General features: G+C 47.9%; 1 protein-coding gene across 1 annotated transcript; it reads right to left on the bottom strand.

Annotated features, from left to right (window-relative positions):
- Window positions 1–8,409: 8,409 nt before the first annotated feature.
- Window positions 8,410–10,856, bottom strand: KLF17 (Kruppel like factor 17). The gene is made up of 2 exons (XM_036445177.2): window positions 10,031–10,856; window positions 8,410–9,492 (listed from the first exon to the last, which is right to left on the bottom strand). Exons 1-2 carry the CDS (start codon window positions 10,854–10,856, stop codon window positions 9,245–9,247), a joined length of 1,074 nt encoding a protein of 357 aa, XP_036301070.1. The 3' UTR covers window positions 8,410–9,244.
- Between the last annotated feature and the right edge of the window lie 2,060 nt (window positions 10,857–12,916).

The raw sequence follows: 12,916 nt of genomic DNA, 5'->3' as shown, positions 1-12,916 counted from the left end.
GCTTCTGCTGGCATGCCTGCAGCCGGGTCACCTGCAGCCTGTTTTTCTTTGCCTGGAGATGGCTTCACAACTGCTTCTGAGGGGTTCAGCCATCTTCCCTTCAACTAAGTCCTCCCATCTCTTGCAGGCCCTGGCCTTTTAGGTCTGGCTTTGACTCCTATGCAACCCCCAGCGTGTATAGTATCCTCGCTGGCAAAAAAAAAAAAAAACACCCACAGACTCAGTGTAAAGTCATGGATGTCATTTATTCGACTTATTTCCAAGGGGGACCCTTTGAAAGCTCTTTCCAATCAAAGCTCTAAAAGGGAAATGGACCACAAATACCCATCTTTAATTTGCCCCGCAACCTTCCAGATTGTCCCTGGCCTACCCACTCACCTTACAAAGACCCCAGAAGCCAGATCCCCGAGTCTTTGAAGGACCCAGACAGCATTTAAACAGGCAGGGGGCCAGTTATTGCTTTTTCTCCCCCGAGAAGCCAGTATAGTTTTGGGTAGATAACAGTATTAGCCATTGGTAAGTAATTGGTAGGTTCATGGGTCATCCACGTACCCCATTAAAATGCAGCAGTTCTTCTTCTTTCTTCTTTTTAAAAAAATATATTTTATTGATTTTTTTTACAGAGAGAAAGGGAGAGGGATAGAGAGTTAGAAACATTCATCACGCCCCCTACTGGGGATGTGCCTGCAACCAAGGTACATGCCCTTGACCGGAATCGAACCCGGGACCCTTCAGTCCACAGGCCGATGCTCTATCCACTGAGCCAAACCGGTTAGGGCAAAAAAAAAAAAAATGCAGCAGTTCTTATCAGAGATTTGGGGCAAAGGCAAGTAGCAGTGCACATAGATAATACATATATACCAATAATGCATTCCACTGGGAGTCATACCCAGCAAAGGAGGTGTGGAAAGGCCCAAAATGGGCTTGGGCAAGGATGCCAGTGGTAGTGCCTCAAATCCAGAACCAGAGAGCTTTATCTGCTTCTCCTGAATGCTGGAGCCAGGAGTTCAGAATCGCAATCACCTGTGCACAGGCAGCCAAAGCCCAGGAAGTGCATTTGTCCCTCACATCCTCATTGGCCCTTGACATTGGCATAGGATCTCCACTTCCCCATGGGGCAGAGGAACAGTGGCCTAACTCCTAATCTTTTTTTTTAATTAATTTATTTTTTTACATATTTTATTGATTTTTTTTTGCCCCCCTCCCTCCCTCCCACACATCCCCTCCCTCCCCAGAGTTTTGTGCCCATTGGTTGTACTTATATGCATGTATACAAGTCCTTCGGATGATCTATTATCTCCCCCAGATCCTCCTCCCCTCCCCGCTGTAATTTGACAGTCTGCTTGTTGCTTTACTGTCTCTATATCTATCTTTTGGTTCATCAGTTTATAATGATCTTTATTATCCACAAATGAGTGGGGTCATGTGGTGTTTCTCTTTCATTGATTGGCTTATTTCACTCAGCATGATGTTCTCCAATTCCATCCAGGTTGCTGCAAATGATGAGAATTCCTGCTTTTTTATGGCAGCATAGTATTGCATTGTGTAGATGTACCATAGTTTTTGGATCCAATCATCTGCTGACAGGCACCTAGGCTGTTTCCAAATTCTGGCTATTGTAGATTGTGCTGCTATGAACACAGGCTAACCCCTAATCTTATGTTTGAACTGGAGGCCTAGTGCACGAAACTTGTGCACAGGGCCGGGGGGAGGGAGGGGCGGTGTCCCTCAGCCCAGCCTGAACCCTCTCCAATCTGGGACGCCTCAAAGCTTTAAAAGGGATGTCTCACTGCCCATTTAGACCCGATCCCAGCAGGGTCGGGCCTAAACCATCAATTGGACATCCCTCTCACAATCTAGGACTGCTGGTTGCCAACTGCTCACCTGCCTGCCTTCCTGATTGCCCCTAACGGCTTCTGCCTGCCAGCCTGATCACTTGATCACCAGCCTGATTGACGTCTAACTGCTCCCCTGCCAGCCTGTTTGCCCCCAACTTCCCTCCTCTGCTGGCCTGGTCACCTCTAACTGTCCTCCCCTGCAGGGTTGATCGCCTCCAACTGCCCTTCCTTGCAGGCCTGGTCCCTCTCAACTGCCCTCCCTTGCAGGCCTGGTGCCTCCCAACTGCTCTCCCCTGCTGGCCATCTTGTGTTCACATGGGGGCAGGATCTTTGACCACATGGGGACAGCCATATTGTGTGTTGAAGTGATGGTCAATCTGCATATAACTCTTTTATTAGATAGGATAGAGGCCTGATGCACAGGTGGAAGCCAGCTGGTTTGTCCTGAAGGGTGTCCCGGATCAGGGTGGGTATTCCCTTGTGACATGGGGCAGCCTGAGCGAGGGACCTATGGTAGTTTGCAGGCTAGCCAGGCCCCCTGGCAACCCAAGCAGAAGCCCTGGTATCTAGAATTTATTTACCTTCTACAATTGAAACTTTGTAGCCTGGAGAGGAGCCAAGCCTCCTGCTAGCTCAGTGGCCAGCAGCCATTTCTGTTTGGATTTGTTTACCTTCTGTAATTGAAACTCTGTAGTCTTGAGTGGAGGCCTAGGCTGGCAAGGGCAGGTGGAAAGCTTGGCTTCCTCCATTGCCTGGGAAACCCAACCTTCCCTCCTGCTCTCTGTGGCTTTAGCCATCTTGGTTGAGTTTATTTGCATACTCGCTCTGATTGGCTGGTGGGTGTGGCTGGTGGGCATGGTTTGTGGGGGTAGTGGTTGCTTAATTTGCATATTATTCTTTTATTAGGTAGAATGCTGAGATCCAGGCAAATTGGCAGTACTTTCAGCTTCATCTCTAGGGTCACAGAGAGCCCCATCAAGTGTCCCAGGGCCTGGTACTTGGCCCTGAATCCCTTGGTCTATTAACCTCCTCCTTTGAGACTGTCTGCCAATAATCAAATTCAGATCTTTTGGGGAAAACCTTTGCCCAGGTTGTCCAGGAGAGGGCACTAAGTTATTACTCTTAGCAGCTCTTTCTCCTGGTCAGTCTTTGCTATTTTGCCAGTTGCCACTGTTTTCATCTCCGGGAATTTGTCAGTTAAGACTTGGACTGTGTTTTGGACGAATTTATCTGACCTTGAGAAGAGGTTTAAAGGGCCGGTGACCAGCACCGGCAGGGACAAATTTGGAAACTTGAGTCTGGCTAACAGTCTTGCATCTGCTGCTCTCAGTCCCACACTGTAGACCCCAGGGACCACAAGGATGGCCCGCAGGGATGTTGGAGCCTCTGCAAGTGTGGTCCGAACGAGAAACTTGTCACGACGAACCAAACCTTCAGCACCAAATAGTTCCCACTGAGGAGGAAGGTTTTAGATGTTCACCTCTTCCTCCACCTCTTCCTCTTCGTCCCGGGGCAAAGAAGCCCCTGCCAGGGCTACTTCGAAAGCGGGTTTCTGTAGTAATGTACCCCAAAGACACTGCTATCCGTCACTAAGTTTAACAAAATGGTATCTTTCATTATGGAAGCAACTATCCACTAAAGGTCTCTTAGTGCCGAAACCGGTTTGGCTCAGTGGATAGAGCGATGGCCTGTGGACTGAAAGGTCCCGGGTTCGATTCCGGTCAAGGGCATGTATGTTGGTTGCGGGCACATCCCCAGTAGGGGGTGTGCAAGAGGCAGCTGATCGGTGATTCTCTCTCATCGATGTTTCTAACTCTCTATCCCTTTCTCTTCCTCTCTGTAAAAAATCAATAATAAAAAAAAAGGTCTCTTAGTGATTCCAAGAGACTACACCTTCACTGAAGGTGTGAGTCAGAATAGCACTCAGTGTCACAGGGTGTCCTTGGTCCCAGGGACCTGCTGAGAGCCAGTAGTTACTGGACGCAATTCAGCATGTGAACCTCCTGACCATGTTTGGTCCCACTGCTGCAGGGCCATGCACAGCAGTCAGAGAGCTGCTTCTGTAGTTCTCCTTGAGTCCCTAGGTTGGATTTCTAATTTGACCCACTAGGCGAGCCCAGACAGGAATTTGGGGATAAAGAGGACTAATGGGTCCCCATCGGAATGAAAAGTTTCTGCAGCTAATCCACCAGCTCTCACTACGGCCCGCTGGCATGACAGCAAGTGTCCTTGGGACCTCAGGCTTTTTCTTCTTCCAGAGCAGCTTTGTGCTCAATTGGCCACCCTGCTCACTTCATCAGTTTGTTGAAAGGAAGGAAAAAGAATCCAGGTGCAATAAAAGAGGAGAACTGGTAAAAGTGCAGGAAAATATAAAGCTTTCACGTGACAAAAAATATAGCTACTACTCCTGGTTGGGTGTGGCTCAACTGGTTGGAGTGCCATCTATACACCAGAAAGGTGGAGGGTTTGATTCCCGGTCACACCTAGGTTGCAGGTTCAATCCCCAGTCCAGGTACATGTAGGAAGCAAAGGATCGATGTTTCTCCCTTTCTCTCTCTCTAAAAATCAATAAAAACATATCCTTAGGGGAGGATTTAAAAATACAGATAGATGGTAGATAAACTCAAAAGACAACTGGCAAACTCTTAAAAACTGAGAAAAAAATACACCAAAACCTAAATGGAAAAAATGGACAATCACAAAAGTAATGTAATAGTCCATAAATACATGAAAAGAGATCTAATTACCATTCACAATTTGAAAAGTGTAAATTAAAACCACAATGAAAGTGAAAGTGGTGAGTAGGGACCTCCAAAATTTTTCTCCTCCATGTGAGCAAAGAGAACACTGGTAAAATTGTTAGAATCATCTTTTTCAGAACTCAGGAAGTTAATCAAAGGCTCGCAGCAATCTAGGGAGCATTTATTCAAGAAAAATGGTTGACTATCAAGAACAATGTCCCATTCCCATCTACTTTAGCTCCATAGTAGCTTTGAAAACCACCAGTCTGCAGTCACGGCGAAAAACTAGCCCAGCAGCCAGTGGGTGCAGAGCAGGACTGGAGTTCCTTAATGCTCCATTTCCAGCAACAGAGCATGGACGTCTGAGTTGAGGAGACAAGTTTGAGAAGACTAAGGTGACTAGAATTTATGAGGCAGAACAGTTGAAGGGATAGAGTTTTTCAGAGAGTGTGCTCAAGATCTTGAGAGGCCCTAGCTGGTTTGGCTCAGTGGATAGATTGTCAGCCTGAGGACTGAAAGGAACCGGGTTCGATTCCAGTCAAGGGCACATGCCTGGGTTGGAGGCTTGATCCCCAATTGGGGCATGCAGGAAGCAATGGATCAATGATTCTCTCATCATAGATGTTTCTATCGCTCTCCCTTTCCTTTCCTCTCTGAAATGAATAAAAAATGTATATTAAAAAAAGACCTTGAGAAGTGGCCCTATGAGTCTTTGAGTCCTGACAAAGCATGAGAGTTATCCAAGACTAAGAGAAAGATCACTGAAAGGAAGTAGGCAGTACAATTCTGGAGCTCACACAGGGCTGGGGAAAGCTTGTTTCCACTAGCCAGAATGTAAATATACAGATCAGGCAGAATCCTCAGGGTTTTACCTTAGTAGTGGGGTTAAAATAGCTCTAGAAAAAAAGGTTTGGCCGAAACCGGTTTGGCTCAGTGGATAGAGCATCAGCCTGCGGACTGGAAGGTCCCGGGTTTGATTCTGGTCAAGGGCATGTACCTTGGTTGCGGGCACATCCCCGGTAGGGGGTGTGCAAGAGGCAGCTGGTCGATGTTTCTCTCTCATCGACGTTTCTAGTTCTCTATCCCTCTCCCTTCCTCTCTGTAAAAAATCAATAAAATACATTTAAAAAAAACAAACAAAAAACTAGCCTGTTGGCTCCTGTCACCTCAGGCAGCACTCTCTCGTCAATGTTTCTAACTCTCTATCCCTCTCTCTTTCTCTCTGTAAAAAAAATTAATAAAATGTATTAAAAAAAAAAAAAGAAAAAAAGAAAGAAAGAAAGAAAAAAGGAGGTTTGGAACCTGTCTAAAAAAAAAAAAAGCTTAAAAGTAAGCCACATATAGCCAGGACCGGTTTGGCTCAATGGATAGAGCGTCGGCTTGGGGACTGAAGGGCCCCGGGTTCGATTCCGGTCAAGGGCATGTACCTTGGTTGCAGGCACATCCCCAGTAGGGGGTGTGCAAGAGGCAGCTGATCGATGATTCTCTCTCATCTATGTTTCTAACTCTCTATCTCTCTCCCTTCCTCTTTGTATAAAAATCAATAAAATATATTAAAAAAAAAAAAAAGTAAGCCACATATAAATAAAAATGTCCTTAGGGGAAAAAGTAAGCCTCAAAGTGATCCAACAAACTCTTAAGAAATGGGATGCTGTTCAAAGGCTTCAAAAGAATGATTTAGTAGCTACTTTTTCTCAAGTGACATAATAGGATAGATAAATTTTATTATTCTTTAAATTGCATACATGCAAAATAATACTTTTTGCATGTATAACATCATAAAAATAGGAACGAATTAAAGTTTGTCCATTTTTCTGTGCTACCTATAACACAAGCCAAAAACCTGGGAGTCATCCTTGACCATGCCCTCAACCAAATCCCATAATCACTCCTAAATCTTTCTAATCTTCCCCTTTCACATCCTGATCCAGACCTCCTTCAACTGTGACCTGGGCACTGAAACCCTCCCTTTCCTTTAAGGCAAAGAAACCATTTTTTAAGGGCTTTATGTATTTATTTTTGTCCTACAAAAACAATAGTTTAATAATATTGTTTGAGGTATTACAATAGCAGTACATACGTCTCTTCCCACCCCCACCCCCTTCCTACTAACATTTCCTTGGCCTCCCCGGCTTCCCAGCACTGGCCCTCATCCTCCCAGAGAAACCATTTTTTACATGTGATTACCATTTTAGTTTGACTCCAATCTTGCCCACTTGCTACCAGAAGCAACAGAGATAATTACCCAAGACCGCACAGCCAGGAAATGGCGGGAGCCTTTCCCACCCTGTGACAAACAAGATAACCCTGGGAAAGGCTTAGCCCAACCTTAGCACAGATAGGGTAAACACTGGTTAAAGGAGAGATTGATTTCTCCTCTTCCAATCACCCCCTCACGTGGAAAGGATCTAGTGCCCAGATGGGAATAAAAGTTACTGGAAACCCAAGTCCTGTAGCCAGCATTAGGTCACAAATGAGCACCCTCTTGTCCCTACTTTTAAAAAAAACACACAAAAAACACACATATATATCCACTTGGAATTTGGAGAGAGGACACCCCGAGGCCTGGCCCGGGTTCACTGGGGCCATGCCGAACAGAGTTAGGGCAGGGGAGAGGGCAGCATAGCTAAGGCTCTGGGACTTCCCCAGCTGCCCAGAGCCCAGAATAAGTTGGAGCCCGCAGAGATTCAGCTCTTGGCCTCGCCCGTTATCTTCCTGCCCCACAGCAGGCACCATCATGTTCTGAGTTCTTAGCGTCCGCCACTGAGCATGACGAGGGTAGACATCCAGGACATGGCAAGTCTGGCTAAGCCCAGCTCTTTAGGTCTGACTCCGGCACCTCCTCGAGAAGTTTTCTTCCCTGACTCGCTCTTGTTTCCATGCCATCCACCACGAATCCCCACAGCTCTGAATTGCAGACTCGGGAATATTTGCTGAGCCGGGCCAGTGAGGCTCAGTTGGCTGAGCACAGTCCTGTGCACTGAAAAGCTGCTGGTTTGATTCCCAGTCAAAGCACATCCCCAAGCTTGTGGGCTCACCAGTCCCTTGTCAGGGCACATATGCCTGCCTGACCTTCCCCTTCAGGTGCCCCTCCTCTCCATGGTCACTGTACCCAGGTGGACCCCTCAGCCCCTAGGCTAATGGCTCCTGGACCAAAGGAACCAGTCCTGAGCCATCTCAGTGGCATCACCTAGCAGTGCTTGGCATCAGACTAAGCACAGGCAACATCCGTAGAAGGCATCCTAGTTAGGAGGTGTGCTTCTGGAGTAGACGGATCCTGGTTGGATCTGCCACTTGGGACCTCTGTAAATTCCTCTCAATTGGTTTGCTGGCCAGAAAAATGGCTGGCTGAGAAGTCCAGAAATGATGTTTGATCTTCCTGGTTGTCAGGATTGCACTATACATTCAACCCAGGGGGAGGAGCAGACCAGGCCTTGTATTTTATTTTTAAAATTTTTATTGATTTTTTACAGAGAAGAGAGAGGGATAGAGAGCTAGAAACACCGATAAGAGAGAATCATCCATCAGCCGCCTCCTGCACACCCCTTACTGGGGACATGCCTGCAACCGGAATTGAACCTGGGACCTTCAGTCCACAGGCTGACGCTCTATCCACTGAGCCAAACCAGTTTCGGCCACACCAGGCCTTTTAATAAAACGTATCTGGTACCTGAGCTCTGTAAGGAAGAGGTGAAGTTACAGTGGGTTTGTTTTTCTCTGCCCGAGTCTCATGTCCTCTACCCCCAAGTCACCTAGAAAACAGCCTGAAACAAGAAGGAAGTACTAATATTTTATTTGGATGGCGTAAACCCAAGGCACAGAGTGGGAGGAAAGCAAGGCGAGAGCGGGTAGGTCCTGCTTTACAAGCCTCGAAGCACAGCAGGTGTGCTCACCGGCTGCTTGGGACATCTCCCCACTGGCCGCACTGTTCGGAGAGACAGTGTCTCGCAGCAATCCGGGGAAGGGAGGAAAGAAGAGGGACTCTGTCTGCTTTGGTCTCTCCCAACTCCCATTCGTCAAATGTTACCCAAGAGGGTGAACTCCCCCAGGCTTCTGTGTTGCCAGTGGCTACCTGCCATGCCAGGTCCCAGGCCCCGTGGTGGGGCATTCCATCCAAGTCTGGAAGTACCTCTGGGAGGAGGTACACTCTGGGCATGTGGGTGTCCAGTTCTGGATAGAATCTGAGTCAAAACATAAGATGTGTCTCAAACAGTCCAATAGTATTTTTTCCTCACTCACCGTACTTAGAAGACCTATGCCAAGGTCTCATGGCTAGTAAGCGGCATATTCAGGATTTGAACATAGCCTGGCTCTGGAAACTGTGGAAGGCCAAGTTAAGAATCTTGGATTTTTCATAGCAGGCAAAGGAGAATCACTGAGGAGTTTCAAGTTGAGGAGCGACATAAAGAGCTCCCCATCTCTCCTGGGCTTCATCTTTCCATGAAGCTAAACTCGGCGACAGTAGTTGGCCCCCAAAGAGGTGAGGGCATCCAAGACAGTCCTTGAAGAGTCCCTGATGGGTCCAGCTCCGATGGGCTTCATTGAACACTGCCTGGTAATCTTTCTCGGTCTGCAAATAAGCCTAAACCTACTGAAGTGACTAGCTGGTCAGAGGCACGCAGGATCTGCGTGGAGAAGCCAAAATGAAAGGAAGAGGAGGTTGACCTAAAGATCAGGAGCAGAAGAAGGACCAGCTCTCTCTTCGTCGTCCGCCTGTGGACTGGGGGATTTCGGCGCCCGCTGATGAGTCCTGAGGTGTTGCCTGAGATGGTCAGACCTCATGAACTGCCGGCCGCAATGCTCACATTTGTGTGGCCGGTGTTTGGTGTGTATCCGCATATGCCGTCCAAGCTCATCAGAGCGGGAGAAAGACCAGGAACAACCTCCCCACTCACATTTATAGGGCCTCTCACCTGGGGAGGGAAAGGGACAAGGGAGAGAAGGAATTAAGCAGAGGAGTTTAGGCCCGCAGGCGGGAAGGAAGGGGTCTGAGGAAGAGCAGCCATGATTGAGGAATGAATAGGAAAAACAGTGAAGAGCCGAAGCCGGTTTGGCACAGTGGATAGAGCTGCGGTCTACAGACTGAAAGGTCCAGGTTCGATTCCGGGCAAGGGCATGTACGTTGGTTATGGGCACATCCCCGGTAGGGGGTGTGCAAGAGGCAGCTGGTCGATGTTTCTCTCTCATTGACTTTTTTAGCTCTCTATCTCTCTCCCTTCCTCTCTGTAAAAAAAATCAATAAAATATATTTTAAAAAAAAAGTGAAGAGACAACACAATCAGCAGTCCCCATCATCTGACACAGTCGCACTGGACTGTGGGAAAGCAGGTCGGTGAGGACAGGATAGCTTGGTCCCAAAAGTAAAGGAAGACAGGCTAATCACCAACCATTACAAACCAGCAAAGCCCAGAGACTCTCCCTTCCACCCCACCTACCTGACACCTCACTCACCTGTGTGTTTGCGGAGGTGACTCAGGAGGTGAGAGCGCTTGGTGTAAGCTTTCCCGCAGTTCTCATAGTCACAGCGGAAAGGCCTTGAAATTGGGGACTTGCTCTTGTCAGCCCTCTCTGGGGCCCCGAAATCCTGCTCTGCTCCTTGTGGCGCAGGTGTAGGTTGCTCGGGTAGGAAGGGGTTTTCCTGGGAGGCTGGCTGGCTCACAAAAGAGCCCTGGGATCCAAACCTCTGCAATGACGGGGCGCCATCTGGGGGCATGCCACTGTTGTGGGGATCTCTAGGGGGCAACATCTGAGCCAAAGGGGGAAGCCCAGCCTGGCCCCCAACAGAAGGCACAGGGGCAGGCAGTGACATTGTAGGTGTTAGAGAGTCTCCATTAGAAGGTACTGTAGGGTGGCCAGAATACTGCATGGTTGGTGTCATCATGTGGGGCCTTGTGACTGGTGGTCCATTGGGGGGCCTGTTCAGATTTCCACCAAAGACCATGGCCATCCCTGGGATACTGGGCTCTCCAAAGGACATCTGGGACCCATTGAAAGCATGAGGCATTGCTGGTTGAGAGGGAGACTCTCTCTGATAGTAAACAATTTGGGAAGAAGGGAAAGTCACTCGGGGGCAATAGTTCACACGATGTTCACGCAGCAACACATTGAACTGTGGCCCCATTCCACCTGCACTCTGCCTGGGCTCCGGAGCAGGAACCAAGGGCATCCTCTCCAGCTGTGGACTCTGAAGGAAGTGTTGATTGCCTGAGGGGTCATGGTTCCAAGAGGTGTGCACTCCACTGCTTTCGGGTGATGGAGACATGTCTGAGTCACACATGTCAGTATCCTTGGAGAGAGAGGGAGAGTCAGGTGAGGTGAATCCTAGCTCCCATTACAGTTCCATTTGTTCCTCCCAACTCTAGACCACCTCCAGATCCAGGCCCCCATCATCTCTCTCAGAATTATCCTGCACCAGGCCATTCTCCAGCCTGGGCTTTCCTTTTTTGTACTAGAGGCCTGGTGCACGAAATTTGGTGTGGGGAACTAGGGGGTGTCCCTCAGCCCAGCCTGCACCCTCTCCAATCTGGGACCCTTCAAGGGATGTTCAACTGCCCGTTTAATTACCTGCCTTCTTGATTGCCTCTAACTGCTTCTGCCTGCCAGTCTGATCATCCCCTAACCACTCCCATGCCAGCCTGATTGATGTCTAACTGCTCCCCTGCCAACCTGTTTGCCCCCAACTTCCTTCCTCTGCCAGCCTGGTCACCCCTAACTGCCCTCCCCTGCAGGGTTGATTGCCTCCCAACTGCCCTCCCCTACTGGCATTCTTGTGTCCACATGGGGGCAGGATCTTTAACCACATGGGGCAGCCATCTTGTGTGTTGGAATGATGGTCAATCTGCATATTACTCTTAATGTCAATGAGAGAGAAACATCGACCAGCTGCCTCCTGCACACCCCCTACAGGGAATGTGCCCGCAACCAACGTACATGCCCCTGACCGGAATTGAACCTGGGACCTTTCAGTCCGAAGACCAACCCTCTACCATTGAGCCAAATCAGTTTCGGCTGCATATTACTCTTTTATTAGATAGGATAGTTCTCTCCTATGTTATGTTATTTGTTTTTGTTTTTTATTGACTTTAGAGAGAGAAGGGAGTGACAGACAGAACAGCAATGTGAGAAAGAAACATTGATGGATTGCCTCCCCCTTGTGCCTGAACCTTTTAGTGCAGGGAGGACACACTAACTAACAGACACCTGGCCAGGGCTCCAGCTCCGGCTTTTCTAAATGCAGGTCTGGCTGATAGTATGATGGAAGCTTAATGACTGCCACTTCGCCTCCTTGACAGTAAATAAAATATTCCACAAGCTACACCTTCAACAGAACTCTGAGAAAACCCTCAAGCTCCCGATTACATGTAAGTATAAGGATGAAAGAACAACCCAAACCAGCGGGATGGGTGCAGAAAACCACAAAGGTAAGAATAGAGGCTTCAGCCAAGACCGGTTTGGCTCAATGGATAGAGCGTCGGCTTGGGGACTGAAGGGTCCAGGGTTCGATTCCGGTCAAGGGCATGTACCTTGGATGCGGGCACATCCCCAATAGGGGGTGTGCAAGAGGCAACTGATCGATGACTCTCTCTCATCGATGTTTCTAACTCTCTATCTCTCTCCCTTCCTCTCTGTACAAAATCAATAAAATATATTAAAAAAAAAAAAAAAAAAAAGAATAGAGGCTTCAGCCAGTTTGACTCAGTGGTTAGAGCGGAGCCATGGCTTCGAGGGAAGCTCAGGTCCCAGGTGCCGGAGGGAAGCCAGTGCTGGCAGCCAGGGGAAGGAAGGCCTACTCTTGCATGAATTTTGTGCACCGGGCCTCTAGTATACCTATAAGAATTGAAAGCAGCAGCGGGAACAGATATTCATACCCCTGTGCTCAGAGCAGCATTTTTCACAATAGCCAAAATGTGGAAGTAACCCAAGTGTCCATCAAATGATGAATGGACAAACAAATGTGGTATATCCATTCAATAGAATATTATTCAGCCTTAAAATGGAAGGAAATTCTGATGGCAGCTTTAACTTGAATGAACAGTGAAGAGATTATGCTAAATAAAAATAAATCAGTCACAAAAGGACAAATAACGTATAATCCCATTTACATGAAGTACTTAAGTCAAATCCAAAGAGACAGAAAGTGGAATGGTGGTTGCCAAAGACTGGGAGGTGAGGGGGTTGGGAAGTCACTGTTGAATGGTTAGGGGGTTTCAGTTTGGGAAGATGAAAGAAGTTCTAGAGATAGATGGTGGTGATGGTTATCCAATAAAATGTCAAATGTGCTTAATGCCACCAAACTATAGACACTTAAACATGGCTATAATGATATTTTTGTATGGC

This window comes from Pipistrellus kuhlii, unplaced genomic scaffold (genome assembly GCF_014108245.1).
Source record: "Pipistrellus kuhlii isolate mPipKuh1 unplaced genomic scaffold, mPipKuh1.p scaffold_m20_p_2, whole genome shotgun sequence".
NCBI lineage: Eukaryota > Metazoa > Chordata > Mammalia > Chiroptera > Vespertilionidae > Pipistrellus > Pipistrellus kuhlii.
Note: the sequence above shows the minus strand (reverse complement) of the source record. Positions and strands in the feature narration are given on the sequence as shown.

Excerpts from the sequence above, each read along its gene's own strand:
- KLF17 (XM_036445177.2), bottom strand. The coding sequence starts at position 10,856 with ATGTGTGACTCAGACATGTCTCCATCACCCGAAAGCAGTGGAGTGCAC. Across the intron at positions 9,493-10,030 it reads TCACCTCCGCAAACACACAG|GTGAGAGGCCCTATAAATGT; the intron begins GTGAGTGAGGTG and ends TTCCCTCCCCAG.